The sequence below is a fragment of the Felis catus genome, chromosome B1 (genome assembly GCF_018350175.1).
Source record: "Felis catus isolate Fca126 chromosome B1, F.catus_Fca126_mat1.0, whole genome shotgun sequence".
Taxonomy (NCBI): domain Eukaryota; kingdom Metazoa; phylum Chordata; class Mammalia; order Carnivora; family Felidae; genus Felis; species Felis catus.
Window position 1 is genome coordinate 131,958,880 of NC_058371.1, and position 18,891 is coordinate 131,977,770.

An 18,891-nucleotide genomic window follows, 5' to 3' on the forward strand; every position below is an offset into this window, starting at 1 on the left:
TTGATTTCATCTCGGGTCATGATCCCAGAGTTGTGGGATTGAGCCCCGCATTGGACTCCACACTGAGTATGAAGCCTGCTTGGGATTCTCTCTCTGTCTCTCTCTCTCTCTCTCTCTCTCTCTCCCTCTCTCTCTCTCTCTCTCTCTCCCTCTCTCTCTCTCTCTCTCCCTCTCCCTCTCTCTCTCTCCCTCTCTCTCTCTCCCTCTCTCTCTCTCCCTCTCTCTCCCTCTCTCTCTCCCTCCCCCTCTCCCCCCTCCCCCTCTCCCCCACCGATGCAGCCCCTCTCTCTCTAAAATAATTTTTTACAAAAGTAAATCTCCTTGTTTTTTTCTTTCTTTTTTTTAAAATATTTTAAAGTAATCTCTGCACCCAACATAGAACTCAAACTCATAACCCTGAGATCAAGAGCCGCACACTCTGCCGACTGAGCCAGGCACCTTCCCTGTTTATTTCTTTTTAAAAATTTTTCTTAATGTTCATTATTTTTGAGAGAGAACCCATGAGTGGAGAAGGAGCAGAGAGGGAGGAGACACAGAATCTAAAGCAGCCTGAAGGAGGCTCCAGGCTCTGAGCTGTCAGCACAGAACCCGACATGGGGCTTGAACTCGTGAACCTCAAGATCATGACCTGAGCCAAAGTCAGATGCTTAGACTTTAGGCAGGTACATTAGAAGAAAGCTACTTTTCTAGGAATTTTTTGTGGAATAAATTAGTAAACTAACCAGTGAAAGGATTAAGTCTAAGGAGTTCTTTCATTCTCCAGTTAGGAGCCCTTAGTGCCCCTAAGTAAGTGTCCCTAAATAAGGTGAGTGTACAACAGGGAAGTCACACAACCTTTGAATCACCTGAGGGGCCTATGTTGTTCTACTTGAAGCTTGTAACAGTTCTAGGGTTCCTGTACCTATTGCGATCAGGCAGCAGAGAGAGTGAGGAGCACACATTCCTCCTCAGGTTTGTTCTGCATTCAGTTCACATACTCACATGCTATTCTTGCTCTAACGTGGCCTCCTTGGTTTGGGTTGTGGGCTCTGGAGCGAAGCACCAACTTGGACGAGAACTTTGGTTGTTTCTGGTTTTCCTGGGAATTTTTGGTGGGGAGGGTTTAGAGTATATAATTCGAAGGCAGTAATAAACCCTAGTGATTCAGAGGAAGCAGAGGCCTGGCGGGAAAGGGAGAGGGGTTCGCAGTGTAACCAACTGTCACCGCCTGTCGCAGGGATCCCCCTCCAGCAAGCGGAGAAGCCCTTTGCTGCAGCCAATTATTGAGGGCGAAACTGCTTCCTTCTTCAAGGAGATAAAGGTGAGGACCTCCCGCTGCTCACCTCGTGCTGAATCTGCATCGCTTTCCTGGCCTCCCTTCCTCTTGTGGACGCAGTGAGGTCATGCTTGGGCCCTCGGTGGTGGCTTCCTGTAGTGTGCCCTCAAAATCAGTAGTGCCCAGAACCGCCTGTGATCTCTTACTGATACTGTGGTCGAGCTGATTTCCTTTATTGCATCTCATTCCCCTGCTTGTTTTGGTGTCTTATTTGTTGTTTGTTTTGTTTTTATTTTGCTTTTCGGGGATTTGGGGGGAGGGGGCGGGCTCACAATATTTTTTAGTTTTGTTTTTCCTCTCTTTGGAATGGATTTTCTGTATTCCAGAATCCTTTTTAATTAACTCATTGGGTAACTTCCACAGAAATCTTATTTACTGAGTTACTAGAAAACCCAAAATCAACTGGGGCAATACATATAGCATGCAACAAAATCTATCGTTTTATAGACCGATATCTTCCTTGTCTTTGACAGCTTGCTGGCACACTTTCATCCACTCTTTCTTCTTTTTTACTTTCCCCAAACACATTTAGTCCTCGGGGCTGATTGTATAATCTGCTCTTGATCTGGGAATATAGTACGATTGCCAGCAGTCACTGGAGTATATGCTCTGTTTTCTGCCCCCATAGTAATTATGGAGTTTATGCAGGTAATCCTTGTCTTCAGCGGCCGCTTTTGCTGGAGAGGGAGTACACTCTGTGCTCGCGGGTCTGTACATCTCTGTAGGGACCCAACTGGCCTGGACCAGGATCAGCCTCTTTCCTGGTTTTGTTTCCAGATAATTGGAACGAACTGAACTGCCTTCTACAGGGCTCTAGAGATGAAAAGTCAGATTCAGTTTTGTTTTTGTTTTTGTTTTTTTAAATCCGTGATTGTATTTTAGCAATTGTTTAAGATGGAAAGGAATGTCAAACCCAAAGCAGAAGTGAGTTTCAGGAGTTTCACTTGTCATATTTCTGTGAAAGTTCCAGGCCTGAGGTGGTCATTTATTTACTGTAGTCAGGAAAGGTTATTACAGAATATGAGGGCCTCGTTCCCATGAGGGACACCAGTTGAGAACTGCTCCATTGTCTTACCTGGTCCTCATCATTATGACGGAAGGAAGGTACCAGAAGTTACACCATCTTCTCTCTTATTTATTCTATTCCTTTTCTTACTTTTGGGGGCCTTAATTAAATACTTCATGGACCTGGGGCGCCTGGGTGGCGCAGTTGGTTAAGCATCCGACTTCAGCCAGGTCACCATCTCGCGGTCCGTGGGTTCGAGCCCCGCGTCGGGCTCTGGGCTGATGGCTCAGAGCCTGGAGCCTGTTTCCGATTCTGTGTCTCCCTCTCTCTCTGCCCCTCCCCCGTTCATGCTCTGTCTCTCTCTGTCCCAAAAATAAATAAACGTTGAAAAAAAAAATTTAAAAAAAAATACTTCATGGACCTAATTTGAAGGTATTAGGCAATGATTGTGCTCACTATTCATATTATTTTAAATAGACCTTGTTTTATGAAAATGCTCTAAACATAAAATTTAGGCAAATATGCTATATTATATTTTAAAAATTGGAGCTATTTTCTTACAATAAGATTTGATGTTGATGAAAGAAGACAAATTTTGTCTGGTAATTTCACACAAGAATGAAATCACCATCACTGAAGAAATTTGGGCAGTTGTGTGTATGAAAATTAGAAATTCTCTTAGAAGCACACCACAGAACTGTTACTAGATAAAAATGTGTTCTTTAATACATCCAAAATATGACAGTTAACAATTGCCTCACTAAACGAATGGAAGATATATCAATGATGACGGTCTCCCAAATCTTCTTGTTTGGCTTAGTTTATCTTTTTCACAAGTATAATTTGGCCATGGCTCTTCTCCTGGCCCATGTGGTGGTCAGAATTTCAGATAATTTTGCAATGCTTACATTGCTTTTGTAAATAGTGTTGTCTTTCAGTTCATTTTGTTCCAACTGGCCCAAATTATTAGCATGTGTTTGGATTGTACTAATTCTTGACAATTCTGATATAATTTAGAATTTGATATGGGTGCAGATCAGAAGATTGTATCGACGTGGTTCCTTAAAAACCACCCCTGGTTTTAAATGGTAGGAAACCAGCTGTATATGACAAAGAGCCAGCTCAAGTTCTGGAGCCCAACATCTTCTAGCCCAAAAATCCTAGAGATAGTCTAGTCAGTTCTCCTTCCCAACATAAGAATTTCATTTAAAATTTATCTGACAGAATAGAGACACTATCTCTAAGAAGTGATTCCATCCTGAATCTTGAAAAGTTTACAACAATGGAGAAGTAAGGTCACTCATTCCATGGGCTAAGCTCCAATATTAGCTAAAAAGTGATTTTATAGTGTTAGGTTTATAATTATCATTATTGAAATACTAAAAAATAATAATTATATAATGTGAAATTTCAGAATATAATAACTTTGATAACTATAAAAATGACTTAAAATTATAATATTCTTATTATTAATGTATGACTTTCTACTTAATAGGCTTAGTGTTGCCTTCTGGAACAATATGGAATGAGCATAACTGCTTCTTCCTTGAGAACCCTTCATGTCTTTACTGTCACCTCCCCTGTCTGCTCTCACCCACAGCCTGTGGAAGTTTTTTCTCCAAGTTCTTCTTCCTGTTCCTCATGTGATATGGGTCACCTCCCAGCCACCCACCGGTTCTGCTGTATACACACATACCAGTTTACCTAGAGCCCTCGGACTCACTGATACCCAGAACTGAACATTATTTTACATATGATTTAGCCAGCAAGACAGTGGAGCAAGGACTGATCCTGATCTTTATCTGGACGGCCAGGGCCGTTCGTCCTACAATTCTATGCCTACATGACCGTCAATGTATTGTGAATTCGCTGTACTCTTTCTGGGGCACGTGCATTCAGCTTCCACACTGCAGACTTTTGGGGCCAGATAACTTGTTGTCGTTGGGGGCTGGCCTGCATCCACCAGATGCCAGTCGTGCACTACTTCCACCCCCTTCCCAAAATGTCTCCAGACTTTGCCAAAGGTCCACTAGGGTCAAAATGACCCCCAGTTGAGAACCACTGCCCACAGCCCTATCTCACTGCTGATTTATAGTCCCCAGCTTGCTTTTCCTTGGATTGCTTGTCATTTACGTGTCCATCTTTTATTTTCTAACCTAAATTGTACCACCTTGAATTTTTTCAATTAGTTACTTATCACACTTCTATATACCAGCCTTGTGAAACTGATTAAATCTAGACATTGTATTCCAACATATCAGATATCCCTCCCTACTTTGTATTCTCTATGCATTCTGTGAATATGCCTTTTGCGTCTTTATCCAAGTGATTGATAAATACTGAGTAAGGCTGGGTCCGGCAAAGGACCTGTTATAGACTTCCCTCCAGATTCATGCCACCCTGCATCATCACCCTGCATCAATTTTCACAATCAGCTCTCCTTTCGTAGATCAGCTCACCTCATTAATTATTGAAATCCAAATATTATGCCAGTCCTGTCAATAAAGGAAAAATGGTTTTCCTAAAAGGATCACTGTTGATCATGGATTCTTTTTCAGTCGTTCAGATGTTATCTAGTATTGATAACTTCTAGAATCTACCCAATGTGCACAAGGACCCTATGGTCTTACAATTTGAAGATCTAGGTTTATCATTTCTTTTTTTTTCCCCTATGATTTTCACAGCTTTACTGAGAATAGATCTATTCAGCTTCCTCTTTAAATGCTTTGAGTTCCCACTGTGTGCAAGACACGTTCTCACCTTTTTAAGTTCTCTTAGGGCCTTGGGATGTAATTGATTAGGCCAAATACCTGACTTTTATTTCTTACCTTCCTTGGGCTACAAGGCTATACTCTCCTCCAGTAATTTGTATTTTTCTTTTAAAACTGAATTACTAGACTGTTTGACAGACATTAATTAAGCACCTATGATATGCAGGCACTGGCTAGGCTCTAGGAACAGCAGTGAACAGACAGGCCCAAATCCACGCCTCAGTGGAGTTTTCTGTCCAGTAGTTCCACCTGGTCCTTCCTCATCCAGGAGAACAGGGGATGGGGGCAGGAGGTTGATCTGCACTGCCTCTGTGCCCCATGTAGCTTGTGAAGTCCATACGTTATCTCCATTAATTCTAAAAACTACATAGGTGGGAATTGTTAACTTCCTTTCACAAAAAAAGAGAAACTTTAAAATTACTAGTTTTAAAGTCACTTTGACACTATAAACTTAAAATCTTCTTTAATAATTTCAATTTTTAAAAATTAATAATGAGGCATTTACTTCTAAGCAAAGAGATTGAAGATTTGACGTCACAGCAGAAGGGAATCTGAGAGAGCTACCTAGTTTTGACCAGTTTTATCTTCGTGCCTTCAGAGCAGTACTTTCATCATAGTTGTGCAATAGTCCTTTTTTTGTTTTTGTGTTTCCTGTTTATTTGTTTATTCACATTATTTCTCCTCAGAGGCAGTATTAGAAACATACCAAACTTTATGGTAAGGAAATCCACCCCTGGCAGTTTGCATACTTTGACCACCAATGGTAACTACTCCCACCTCCTGCGATTAATATGCTGGATTGCACTGAAGTCACCTGGTTCAACTCGAACCGCCGATGTTGTACTTGCTGTTGTTCACATATCTGTGCTCTTAACCACTTTTTAAATTTTTCAGATCTTAGGATATCCTCTTCTGGTCTGACTGTACATTTTGGCAGTAAATTACTTCTTTTAAAATCTTTCACTTAGACTGATATCATTTCATCCTTAGATTTACATAGCTTTAAATTGGCACTAAGAAGCTGTGATTTGACTTCATTGTTTTTCTAATTGCATTGCCAAGACAGACAGAGAATATCATGCTTTTCTGAGAATCTTGGATGCTAAAAAATACAGCCGCGTCCCTTGGAAGCTCCTTGAAAAAAATACTTGAGTTTATGACCCCAATGATGAGAACATAAATGGTTTGATCTTTTCAAAACTTTCTTAAAATTGTGTGCATCAAGCAACCACAAAATATGTTTTAATCTCAACTCTTAAACAGAAAGGCTGTATTGTTTAATTTCTCAAGGTGTTCATAGCTTAATAAAAAACACATTTTCTGAGGTCCACAACTAAAGGAATCCTTAATGCACTGACTGCTGGTGGTGGATTTTGTTATGTGTTATCACAGAGCTGGGGATTTTTAGATTTTTTTTAACTGCAGTTGATTTATGGTATAAATTACAATGGTGGTTCCTTCATATCCTCAGTCTTGACAAATGTTAATTGTGCCGTACACTAGTTTTTATAGTTTTATAGTTTTTCCCCCTACTGAGTGGCTGTGTTTAGTGTTTGTGTTATTTATTGTGTTCATATAGATGCTCAGTTATATATTGATAATGTGCATATGTGTTGCTAAATGTAGATACAGAAGAAACTATATGCTGTCTGGATAATTAAATGGTCGTTACACGATACTTACAATGAAAGAGTGCCAGGAAAAGTAACCAGATTTTTATTGGGGTTGTTTTACATCTCCAGGAAGAAGATGAGGGCTCAGAAGATGACAGCAACACAAAGCCGGACTTCACAGTCACTCTGAAAACCGATTTCAGTGCACGTTGCTTCCTGGACCAATTTGAAGATGATGCTGATGGGTTTATTTCCCCAATGGATGATAAAATACCATCAAAATGCAGCCAAGACACCGGGCTTTCAAACCTCCATGCTGCTTCAATGTATGTATGTCATTTTGATGGTGGAGTTGAAATGTGTTGATGAGAATACCATTTTTAAATATTTTAGCCTTTGTATTTAAATAAGTTGTCCTGGGGTACATCTGTGTAAATAGAATGGTGAGTTTTTTTCTTTTACTTCCAGCTCAGCATTTGTATTATTCTCCCTTGCATGTTATTTGAGGCAGCATGCAAGATCTTACTTCAACAATCGGGGCTCTAGAATGGCACTCTGTGGTTCTGTGTTTTTCAACTCATCATTTAACATGTACCAAGCACAGATCTTTCTTTCAAAACAAAATGTGATAAAGTGCCATGGGCATTGACAAAACAAAAGTGATAAAGTGACAAGACTTCATAAGTAGCGGGAGCTTTGCGGGAGTCCGGGGAGCTCTGTCTGGTTCAGGGGATAGGAAACCGCCATTTCTGCTGACCCTCAGCTCCCTTAACAGATTTTGCATTTCCATGCTTCCCCCCACTTCTCCACAACCCCTGTCAAATCGCACATTCATTATATCTATAACAATTCCAATTTAACCCAATTTTCTTGAAATTTTTCTGTCTCTCTCAGACCGGAACTCTTAGAACATCTTCAGGAAATGAGAGAACAAAAGAAAAGGATTCGAAAGAAACTTCGTGATTTTGAAGACAATTTTTTCAGACAAAATGGAAGGTAGTGCATGCTTCCTTTCCCCTCACTTCTCCCCCTCCACACACACACCCCTCTTTTGCTCCTGTCAGATTTATGCAGTGCTCCAAAGGTGGGAAGCCCTCTGCCTCCTCTCTGTAACCTAGTCCCTTGGTTTGCGCCCAGGGCCCCTGGCAGTTTATGGTGAGATGGTGAGGTTTGTATGATCCTTCAGCAAGAAATGCTCCTTGAATAGTATCCAAGACTGATGTAAATTCAGCTAACATCTATAAAACCTGTCACATCAAATTCTAATCTAAAAAGAGCGGCTTGAAGCTAAGTTTCCAGTTGACAGCACTGGTTTTTGGTTTGGGTTTGGTTTTGTCTTCATAAACTAGAAGGAGAAATAAGGAAAGGGCAATTCTAAACCTTGGTGTTTTTAGACTTATTTTAAAAGCAAAGGTGATTGTTGTCAGGTTTGAATGAAAAATAGACAAGAAGCTGTAAGTCCATGAGACTGACAGTATGCCTTTCTCTGGTGAGTTTCAAGACATGTTATAATCAGCCTTGTAGAGCATTATGCTAAGGAATAGCATCCCCTGTTTGCTAGTGACCACAGACAGCTCTTACTCAGGTCACAGCCTGAGACAGGGAAGGACAGGGAATGGATTTATTTGCCTCTCTTACATGGAAGTTCAGTTTTAACATTTTAAAATGATTTTATTTTAATCCAAATTATTTAAGCAATATAAATATAGTTTCCCTTTAAAAGGTCCCCTTTCATCCTTCTCAAAAGTGTTTGGAAATAAAAACACTGTAAACATCAATTTTGGCATTTAAAATATATTCCAGGTCATTTCAGTTTATCATATAAATTTTGTATTTTTAGCGTCCCTGATTTGGATCTATGAATTTTTATACATAAATACTTGTTTTTCTTTCTCCATGCATTGTATGATATTTAGAAAACATAGACAAGCAGACAAAAGAAATAATATGCAAAATAATAACTGATGATAAACCAGAATTAATGTTTTTTCCATTCTTCTTTCTGAACATATTTTTGCTTTGTCTGTTTATCTTTTTTTCCATGTAATTATAGTCACTTTATGCAGATATCCTGTTGAGGAACTATATAAAATTATGTAAACTTCACAGGTTTTAAGCAAGTATAGTTAATGGGAATTTATAATAATCATACAAGTTTTTATGTATGTATGTATGTATGTATGTATGTATGTATGTAATTTCTACACCCAGTGTTGGGCTCAAACTCATGACCCTGAGACTGAGACCCCCATGCTCTTCCAACTGAGCCAGCCACGTGCATTATCATACACGTTTAAAACTCTGACTTCAGATATCATTAAATCTGGTCCCATTATTTCATATCTGAGGACAGTGAAGCCCCTCAAAGAGCAGGGCGAAGTCAACTCTTAGATGGCTATTCCTTTCATTGCCTTCTGCTGAGAAGCCATCTAGAGCCCTTTTCTTGAACATGGCAGGGCATGAATCAATGAACTTTCAGTTCATTGAGCAAAATTATATAAGCCCCATGCTATCTACTTTCTTATATTTTTCTCTTTTTTTAATTTTTTTTTTTTTGAGACAGTGCAAGAGGGGGGTGGGGAGCAGAGAGAGAGGGAAAAAGAGAATCCTAAGCAGGTTCCGCACAGAGCCTTATGTGGTGCTCAAACTCACAAACCTTGAGATCATGACCTGAGCCGAAACCAAGAATCAGTCGCTCAACCGACTGAGCCACCCAGGCGTCCCTGTTTTTCTCTTTAAGAAGAAAAGGAAGCCTGGTATTTGAATATTTGACATGTGCATTTCAAAGTGAAATTAGAAGCAGCTGGGCTGTATTGCTCAATGGTTGAGAATGTAGACAGCAGCACTATTTCATCAAGCTTTGGTGAGGGTTATATTAGATCATGGACACAGGGTACTTAGCACAGTTCCTGGCCTACAATAAGCTCTCAGTTAGTGCTTGCACATATAAAAGGTATGCATATAAGATTCCTAGTAAACTGTAAAGCTTTATTAGTATTATGTGATCCAATTGCTGAATTCCAAGACTAATTTTATAATCAGGATATTAACTCTGTGTTTTTAAACCTGTAAATTATGGGTATCCCAGTTGGTAATTAGAAACTTAATAGTTCGTTAGATGAAATCTATAAAAGTGAAAAGACATTTAAGTATAAATAAAGGATTTCAGTCTACAGAGACTCTTAATGCAAATTCGTACACCAACATCAGAGAGAAAACATTTCTCGGTTTTTAGTCCTTCATATCATTCTGCAAGATGCCAGATTAACTACAAAAACTCAGTTGCACGGTGCCTTCTGGGGGAAGCTGTCTTTCGCTGACTAAGCCCAGCATCAGTCTTGATACCAAGTGACACTTGGGAACACCGATTCTACAGGTTAACTGCAGAGTTTCTACATGATGATAATTCACCTGATAAGCAATATCATCTAAACGATCCTCAGCCCCCTTTCCTTTTGTTTCCGTTAGAAGTGTCCAGAAGGAAGACCGCACTCCTATGGCTGAAGAATACAATGAATATAAGCACATAAAGGCAAAATTAAGGCTCTTGGAGGTGCTCATCAGCAAGAGAGACACTGATTCCAAGTCCATGTAAGGGGCACAGCCCCAGCCGGCACTAAGGGGGCTGAAGGTGCAGGCTGGACTTGCTACCCACCTCCCCTGGTAAATAGCATCTCTGCAAAACCCGGAAGGCAGCGTGGGAGCTGGACCTCAGAGCACACAGTCCTACTGCCTCCGGGCCTTTGGGATCAGCTCCAGCTTCCATCGCCTGCCTTAGAAGCTGTCTGCATGGGAGAGGGTAACTTGCTCCGACTTAAGACTTTTGCAAGGAACAGTCAAGATCCCACGGGTGCACGTGGATACTGCAGGGGAAGCTTTACTAACGTTGGCCATGCTGAATCACTACGTTGAGACACGCTCATCTACAGAGAATATACACTATTCTTCCCTGGATAACTGAGAAACAGGAGACCATTCTCTGTCTAACTGTGATGAATACAAGCTCAGGACTTCCCTCTAGAGAACGAACTTGCTGTGCAGGTCCATGTTCTCTTTCCCAGGAAAGTGGGAACACGTGCTGGAGCCCTGTTTGCTGCCTCGGCCATTCTCGTGACCTTTCCACAGAGCTGCGCCTTTCCCCACCCGTGTGGATCGTGTCCTCTTCAGTTCTCAGGAAGACGGAAGCCGTACCTGCCCAAAATGGCAGTGCAGTCATCTATTTGATGGTGTGTTTCTTCAAGACTCCCTCAGCTGGCGAAGCATTTTGTTTCCTGACTAGGACTGGATCATCTGCAGAGGATGGAGGGAATGTGGCTATATTAATGTTGATTTTTAATTCAGGCAACAGGGTGAAGAGCCTGGAAAATTCTTTCCTGAACATGGATTGCACTTATCAGTCTCAGATTTTAACACCAAACACTGAGCAAGGCCAGCATGCTATGACATCCTGTTTGGGGCTTGGTTTCCTTTGACTCTTACCAAACATAAAAGATCTTGCTGACTTCTTAGCTTAAGTGTTGAGGATCATGAGAGAGAGAAAGAGCGAGCCTGTGTTCTAAACCTTCTGAGTACTTACCAGAGTTTAATTTTTTTTTTTTAAGTAAACCTGCACTAAAATCCCCTGAGGGGTAAATGTAGCCCTCAGAACTCAGCCGAAGGCAGAATCTAAATCACACTATTTTCAAGATCATGTACGTATAAAGAGGAAAATAAGGGTGTGTGGTCACTTATGATTATAATTTTTTTCAAAGACTGTGTCACAAAGCTGTCTATATTAGACATTTGGGGAAGACCAGGGAATTTAAAGCACCAAACCATTCATCTCTCGCTGTGCTGATGTCACCTTGTGATTTGTTGTTCCTTTTTAACCTTCTGCATCTGCACTGAGGAAAGTGAATTCTGTTTCTGCCTGTCCGTCCGAGGCCCACCTTTGTGCTTTGTGAGGTTGAGGTCAAGTGTCTGCACACCAGCCACTGGTTGCCAAGAGAAGGCACTTCAGCAGGCTCTGCCTTTTAAAGATCAAGTCGCAGGATGAACAGGAGAGCAAGGCTGCCCTCCTCTGTTTTGAGAGTTGCTTTCTTAAAGGGTACCATTTTGTTTTGTTTGATAATAAGAAGAAAATAAAGAGAACGCTAAACTCTATACAGACCGGTTGTCAGTTTCGAAACGGGCTCTTGAGAAACTGGTCAGATTGGATTTATAGCAGTGTTTTCCATTGCTGAGGTGAGGTAGAAGGTGTCAGTTGAAAATCGTTTTAAGTCGGGAGTGGGGAAAAAGAATACCTTTAAGTTTGCTCTTAACAATAATCATATAGAGAAGCATGAGCTGTGTTTGGAAGTGCCCTGTTTTAATCCACACATTTAAAGACGGTACATATTCCTACAAATTTAAATGTACATGAATATATAGTTTGGTATTCTTTGCTCTACTGTTTACATTACAGATCACTATAATTTCAAGGAGTTATATTATAAATAAAATTAAGCACTTTAGGATGTTTTCTATTTTTGAAATCTGAACATGAATCATTCACATGACCAAAAATCGTATTTTTTAAGGAAATACATGTCTAGTGTGTCCTTTTTAAGTAATCATTCTCTTAAATAAGCTATAATATAAATCAAATCATTACCAGTTAACCTTTAAAGCACATCTGTTGAAGAGTATTGTTTTGAAAATACTAATATGCTACACACAGAATTTTAAAAGAAAAATGCTATATAAATGAGAAGCTACTAAATGTTTGAAATCTGTTGTTTCTGCCAAAGGTAAATTAAGTAAAAGACTTATCCAGGACTCCCCATTCAAATTTGTATGATGAATAAAAGAAAACACCAAGTTACAGTCAAATAAATTGTGCATGGAATGTTGTGTTTTCCTTTGTAATTTCTCATCTGTATACTTCCTAGAATGGCGCCCACATTAAAGGCGGAAAAGCCCTGTTTACACAAGACCCTATCTGAAGACCTGGCAGTGGGTTTTGGCTCTGCCAGAAAGGCTGAGGCAAATTTGTTTCCACAGCAACCATTTCTGCAGCCCAGGGTCTCATGGCCCTAGAGGCAGTGTCTTAATTGGCTTCACACAGAATACTCTGGACTGGGGTTTTTTCCTGTGCTCTCTTGGGAATGTGTGTGTGTTTATTAGCACATGCCAACAAAACAAATGTCGAGGGTTATTTAATAGCAATGATAAGTAAAGGTAAAGCGTGAATAAACTTGATGGTATGATTGTAAGAATGAGAAATAGCAGAGGCTTGTAATTTTCACACACGCATTTGCTTCTTATCGTGTTCAGTCTGGAGTAAACATTGAAATAGATGTTTATATTCAGTACGGTATCATGACTGCATTTCATCTCTGCATCATTTAGTTCAAATCTCACTTTGCAGACATGTTTGTGCAGGGTTTAGGATCAGGGCCTGCTGAGTTTTTCAGACAGCATGTTTGTCTTAAACTGGTAGAAGAAAGCTCACACAATCTCAGTGATCTCCCAATTCAGGGGAAATTTCCATCGAAGACCAAACCAAATTTCAAGCTGGGGAACTAATTTTTTTGAATTGCTAGCTATAAGACCGCATTGAGAGCTAAAAATTAGATTTCTTCCCTTTCATTGACAGTTTGAAATGTAAAGGTTATTATTTATTGCCTAGGCAGGACTCAGCCACATCTCTGTTTGTGACATTGGTGTCATTTTTGCGTTGTCTCATTCTGATGCAATTCTTGCGTGGTGGCTGAAGAGGCTCTTGCAGGGCATGCCTGCTCCCAGGTGTAGCATTTCTGGACAAATGCCGCAGGGCTGTGCTTGAAGCATAAATGTTGCACTGAGATGTCCTGAGGCCAGCAGTCTTGGAGCCCCTGGGGGCTGAGCATTTGTTAATGTGGTTGAGCTTAGAATTCCTAATAAGCCAAATATTTAGGTTTATACAAGGGGCGGTCGTGGTGCCAATTAGGTTGGTTCTTTCTGGAACTTCTTAGTTCCCAGCAGACAGAATTGGGCCCAGTATCCAGAAATGATCAGATTTACAAGGTAAATCAAATTTCAGTTGGTTGATGAACTTTTTAAGAGATTCTTAATCTGATAATGAAGATACCGCTTTTCTTAACAGTAACACCTTACTACTTTTGATGGTATATTTGTATTTGAGTACCATAAACTATTAACCGCTTTATGAAAAGTTGGTTGTAGTCTAAATTCTGTTTTGATTTCAAGAAGAATCTTCCTGACACACTGCTTCCTGGATTTTTTTTCCCCACCCCTAGGTGGAGAGAGGTGGTTTCTGCCTCATGATCAACATCTCCTTGATGTTCTTTTCAGTATCCACTTGGTTACGTCAACAGGGGGAGACAAAACTGTACTCAAATGTGAAGCAGTGTTTCTTCTGAAGCACATTGTGTGTGGCAGAACTCAGTGTGCTTTGTTTTCTTTTATTCCCTTCTTTTATGTTTTCTCCACTTGACCCTCAGAATGTACTCAAGAGTACATTTTGATGTAAGACTAGCGAAACATATTTTCGAGTGTTCAAATTGTGCACACTCACACCTTGCATGGTGGCCAACCTGGCACGCTCCAAACAAGAATGATCTATACGTCAGGCACTGCACTGGGGCACTGGCCATTTTGCAGAATCCAGAGTGTGCCCCTGTGGGTGCCTGCCTTCTTCTACCACGATCCTTCATAATAGATGTACATAGGCTGGGGTCAATTACCGATGTACACAAAAATGTTTGTGAAATGAAATCTGTACACCTACAAGTTCATGTGGCTGGGAAGCTGCAGTTATGTCTCTAGAGACTCTCATTTTGCCTGGAACCCAGCCTGTTGTGGTCATGCTCGCGCCTTGAGAAATGGGTTTGGCAGATCTCTTTCTCAGTCTGAAAGCACCTATACATACGGTCATGCAAATCTCCAAGAGTAGATGCAATTTTAGTTACTAATATGGGCCCAGAACAATGTTTACACGACATATAAGCAGAAAGTATTTGAAATTACAGTTGTCCTTTTTTAAAATGTAAACTGAATGAAAAACGTTATGTACATTTTTGTACATGACTGTATTTTGTGTAAACTTAAATAAAATATTTTTAACTGTGAATGTTCTGAGGTTTTTGACAAAATCAGGAGTGTATGACAGCTGCCTGTGTGGTCTGACCTTAAGGTAAGGAATCACTGCTGTTCCCTGAACTCCCCAGAAGCTTCATGAGGATTAAGCTTTTGTTATTCTGTTTCCAGGGAGGTCACTGGAAGGTGAAGCAAACTCATTACAAATTAGGCATGCCCATGGATCTAGGTAAAAAAAAATGGGCTTTTGCTCTGTGCTCTATTCATGGAAGGGCCTGAAGGGGCAGAAGTGAAGGCATTAAACTAAAAAAAAGTGTTTAAGTATCTTTGCAAAGTCAATGAGGCCATTATAGTAAATTCATTAGCTACTTATTCTGACGCTAATAAGGCCAGCAGAATACTGTGACTTGGAGGAAAAGGTGCATTTCAGTTTGAAGTGAGCATCTTGCCCCGTTCATCAGCTGCCACAAGCCAGGCACTGCCTCACGAGCACCTTGAACAGCCTCCAGAGTTGGGGGGCACAGCTAAGAACACACCCCTGTGATGGTTAGGCACGCGGGTATTCTTTAAACCACACGTGTTACATGGGCTCTACATGCCAAAAGTGAACATTAAAAATATAAAGCCCGGGGTGCCTGGGTGGTGGCTCAGTCAGTTAAGCGTCTGACTTCAGCTCAGGTCACGATCTCCCAGTTCGTGGGTTCAAGCCCTGCGTTGGGCTCTGTGCTTGACAGCTCAGCGCCTGGAGCCTGCTTCAGATTCCGTGTCTCCCTCTTTCTGCCCCTCCCCCACTCACACTCTGTCAAAAATAAATATTGAATATATATATATGTATGTATGTGTGTGTGTATCACACGCACACACATATATGTATAGCCTGAAATTTAAAGAAAAAAAAAAAAGGCTTTGAGTACTGCCCAGGATTCCAACAGATATGTCTTCTGACCAAGAAAGACACAGAACCTCTAAAGATGGTGCGATTTAATGCCATTTTGCCAAAACTGCGGCTTACCCTGAGTAATTTAACTTTTGAAACGCTGGGTCCAAAGTAACAACATCTAGAAGGCACTGGCACGCAGCATTTCGTGATGCCTCCGTTTTCTTAAATCATATTTTCGCGTTGCCCCTGTGAGGGACCAGGACGCGATGCTGGCCTCAAGTACATCAGGCTCTGCAGCTGGCTGGCAGAGCGAGGTGGTCCTTGGAAGCCCTCCCCCTCCCATCCCCAGAGCAGATGTGTCCTGCCCTGTACGTTTGCAATGTTGGTACCGCCTGAATGGTAATTTCAGAAGGGGGACCTACGCATGGTGGAGAGAGGCGGTCCCTTTCGGTTCTAGAGTTCTTACCTCTTCTAGAAATAGATTCTGAATCTTGTAAACCAAAACATATTCTAGTTATCCCAAAACTGGGCCAGCTTATTGAGGCAACACATACACACACAGGAGAACTTCACATTCAGTAAAAGGCAAAAGGCAAAATTCCCAAATGTATGTTCAGAATCCTGGCAGGCAGGCAGACAAATGAGGTTTGGCAGGAACTGGGGTTGTTGACAGCTTGGTTCTCACTTGTCCCCTCCGTCAACAAGGCTTCTACCACAGGGTGGCTCCGTGTTGTGCAGCATCTGCTCAGGAACTGTGGCCCAGTGCAAAATACAAGAAAGGATGGAGTCTCTCAGACCCCTTGGACCTCCATGTCTCCCTTGTGCCCGTGTATGTATAAAGCGTAGGTGATTGTGAATTCTGAAACCCATCACCTTAGAGTGATGCTGGAATTTTTCTTTAATTTCTCAAAAGCAATTCAACGATGCTCCGAAATCCTTGTCATGCTTCTGTGGGGTAGTTTTGAGCACTCTTGGTAAGATATTTTGAGACATTGTGATTTTTCTGTCATTGTTACTTTTAAAGAAATTAAAATTACTAGACAAGATTCAGTGGAGGGGAGGGAAGGGAGAGAAAGTGTGAAGGATATACTTACTGCTCTCTGGCAGCAGAGAGCAGTGCCTCTCAAACTTGAACGTGCATGTGAGTTTCTAGGGGTCTTGTGGTACAGTAGCCCCCGGGCGGGTAGGAAGGTGCACTGACATCCTGCATTTCCAGCAGGCTTCCAGATGCTGCCATGCTGCTAGTCCAGAGATCCCACTGTAAGTAGAGGGTGTGGACTGCATCCTGGGCATTTGTGGAAATGAGCAGCTCCAACAACCTAAAGTTAACAGAGACCAGCACAAGTGACAAGACGAGCAGAGACCAAAGACTGCTTGATGCTTAAGGCCCAGTCTGCACACTGACAGCCTAGCTTTACGATCTGGGTACATTGCCCACTCTCCATGTCTCTGTGTTTTTATCTGAAAAATGGGAAGAACCATAGTAGTTAATGGGGTCATTATGGGAATTTACGTGGATGAACATAAAGTCAGCACAACAATAAATCTTCACTAAAAAATGGTGGTGGGTTATTATTATCAACATTGAGACAAAGATTCTTTCTTTGCTGAATTCCAACAAGATGTTGAGATTTGTATGATTTGTATTTCCCACACATCACTCTCCTCACCTTCTGATTCCTTGTTTGTAGTAAGTCATAAACAGAATGTACCTCCAGCACTTTAAACACAAATTCATGGGGCACCTGGGTGGCTCAGTCGCTTGAGTGTCCAAGTTCGGCTCAAGTCATGATCTCGCAGTCTGTGAGTTCAAGCCCTGTGTTGGGCTCTGTGCTGATGGTTCAGAGCCTGGAGCCTGCTTTGGATTCTGTGTCTCTCCCTCTCTCTGTTCCTCCCCCACTGGCGTGCTCGCTCGCTCGCTCTCTCTCTCTCTCTCTCTCAAAAATAAAGGTTAAAAAAATTTTTTTAATTAAAAAATAAAAATACAAATTCATGCTAACAGGGTAAGCAAGATTTTAGGGGAACACTGACCCATTCTCTTGAGGAAAATAAAATTGTGACTTGATATTTTCAAGAAAATTGCATCAAAACCTCTGTGTGGCTTTCTCAGAAAGATCTATGCTTGTTAAACTCCTTCCCTCACAGAGCAGGGCAAACTCCTCTGATTCTGCTCCCCAAAACACGTTGGGAGGTCCAATCCCGCTCACACACATGAAAGGAATTTACTGTGTGAGACGGCAGTTGAGACCAATGTGGGAATGCCTGAGCTCTGTGAAGGAACAGAATAACCTTTGAACTGATTCTAGGTCACTTAGTGTCCTGAAATTTCTGTCTCAGGGTGTATTTTTAAACAACTAAAACCGAAGCATACCCCAGGGAGGAGAGCTGCTTGGATTGTGGCATGCTATTTTTTAAAAATTTGCGAGAGAGAGTGGGGGAGGGGCAGGGAGAGAGAAAGAGAATCCTAAGCAGGCTCTGTGTTGTCAGCACAGAGCCCGATGTGGGGCTTGATCTCAGAAACTGTGAGATCATGACCTCAGCCAAAATCAAGAGTCAGAAGCTCAACCTACTGAGCCACCCAGGCACCCCGGATTGTGGCACGCTCTTAACCAGTGTAGTAAATGTTACCAAACCCGGGGTCCCCCCCCCACTCCCTCACCAGCCCCAGAGGAACAAACTGAAGGTGCCACTGCTCAATAGCATAACAGGCTTTGGGTACAAATGATTTTAGTGTCTCATTGAATAAAGCCCTGCCCCACGTTACCTCAGAAACGTAGAAACTCCAAACAGTCTGCCAGTGATGTGAACTTGAGAGTCCTTTAGCCTGCTACACAAACGTGAGCTCCTGGGAATGCCCAGGCATGAAGGACCAGGAAACCCATTTTTAACAAGAAGCCTTTGGAAGTGACAGGCTGGTCCTGCTGGGACCATGAGCCAGTACCTAGCTGGCACTTCCTTTTCACCTTCACCTTCAATAGCTCTAGCCTCTTATGATACCATGGGGAATGGAGTTATTTCCAAATCTGCTCTTGGGCTTCCTTCTCTCCTAATCCTAAAGAAAAGGTGACCATGGAAGACTAATCTAGTTTAAGGTTTGCCTTCACCTGAGGATGTGTGTGTGTGTGTGTGTGTATATGAATTCTTATTTAAATTTCTCAGTTCAACACCAATGGGAGCTGAATCAGTAATTACCAGAGAGTGTATCCAACTCCCCTGGGATTAGGCCCAGGAAAATCCGCTTTTAAAAG

The 18,891-nt window shown here is 41.5% G+C and overlaps 1 protein-coding gene across 10 annotated transcripts in view; it reads left to right on the plus strand.

Moving 5' to 3' along the window:
• FAM13A (family with sequence similarity 13 member A) overlaps positions 1–18,891 on the plus strand; it is a 347,254-nt gene that overhangs the window by 319,769 nt on the left and 8,594 nt on the right. For 7 of the 10 annotated variants that reach the window (XM_045056100.1, XM_045056101.1, XM_003985178.6 and 4 more), the window contains 4 exons: positions 1,217–1,300; positions 6,835–7,031; positions 7,600–7,701; positions 10,174–14,797. In XM_045056100.1, the coding sequence (XP_044912035.1) occupies positions 1,217–1,300; positions 6,835–7,031; positions 7,600–7,701; positions 10,174–10,300 (510 nt within the window). In that variant the 3' untranslated portion in view covers positions 10,301–14,797. Of the gene's footprint in view, positions 1–1,216; positions 1,301–6,834; positions 7,032–7,599; positions 7,702–10,173; positions 14,798–18,891 lie in introns of those variants that run through there. The other 3 variants (XM_045056103.1, XM_045056104.1, XM_045056102.1) reach the window with 3 other exon arrangements.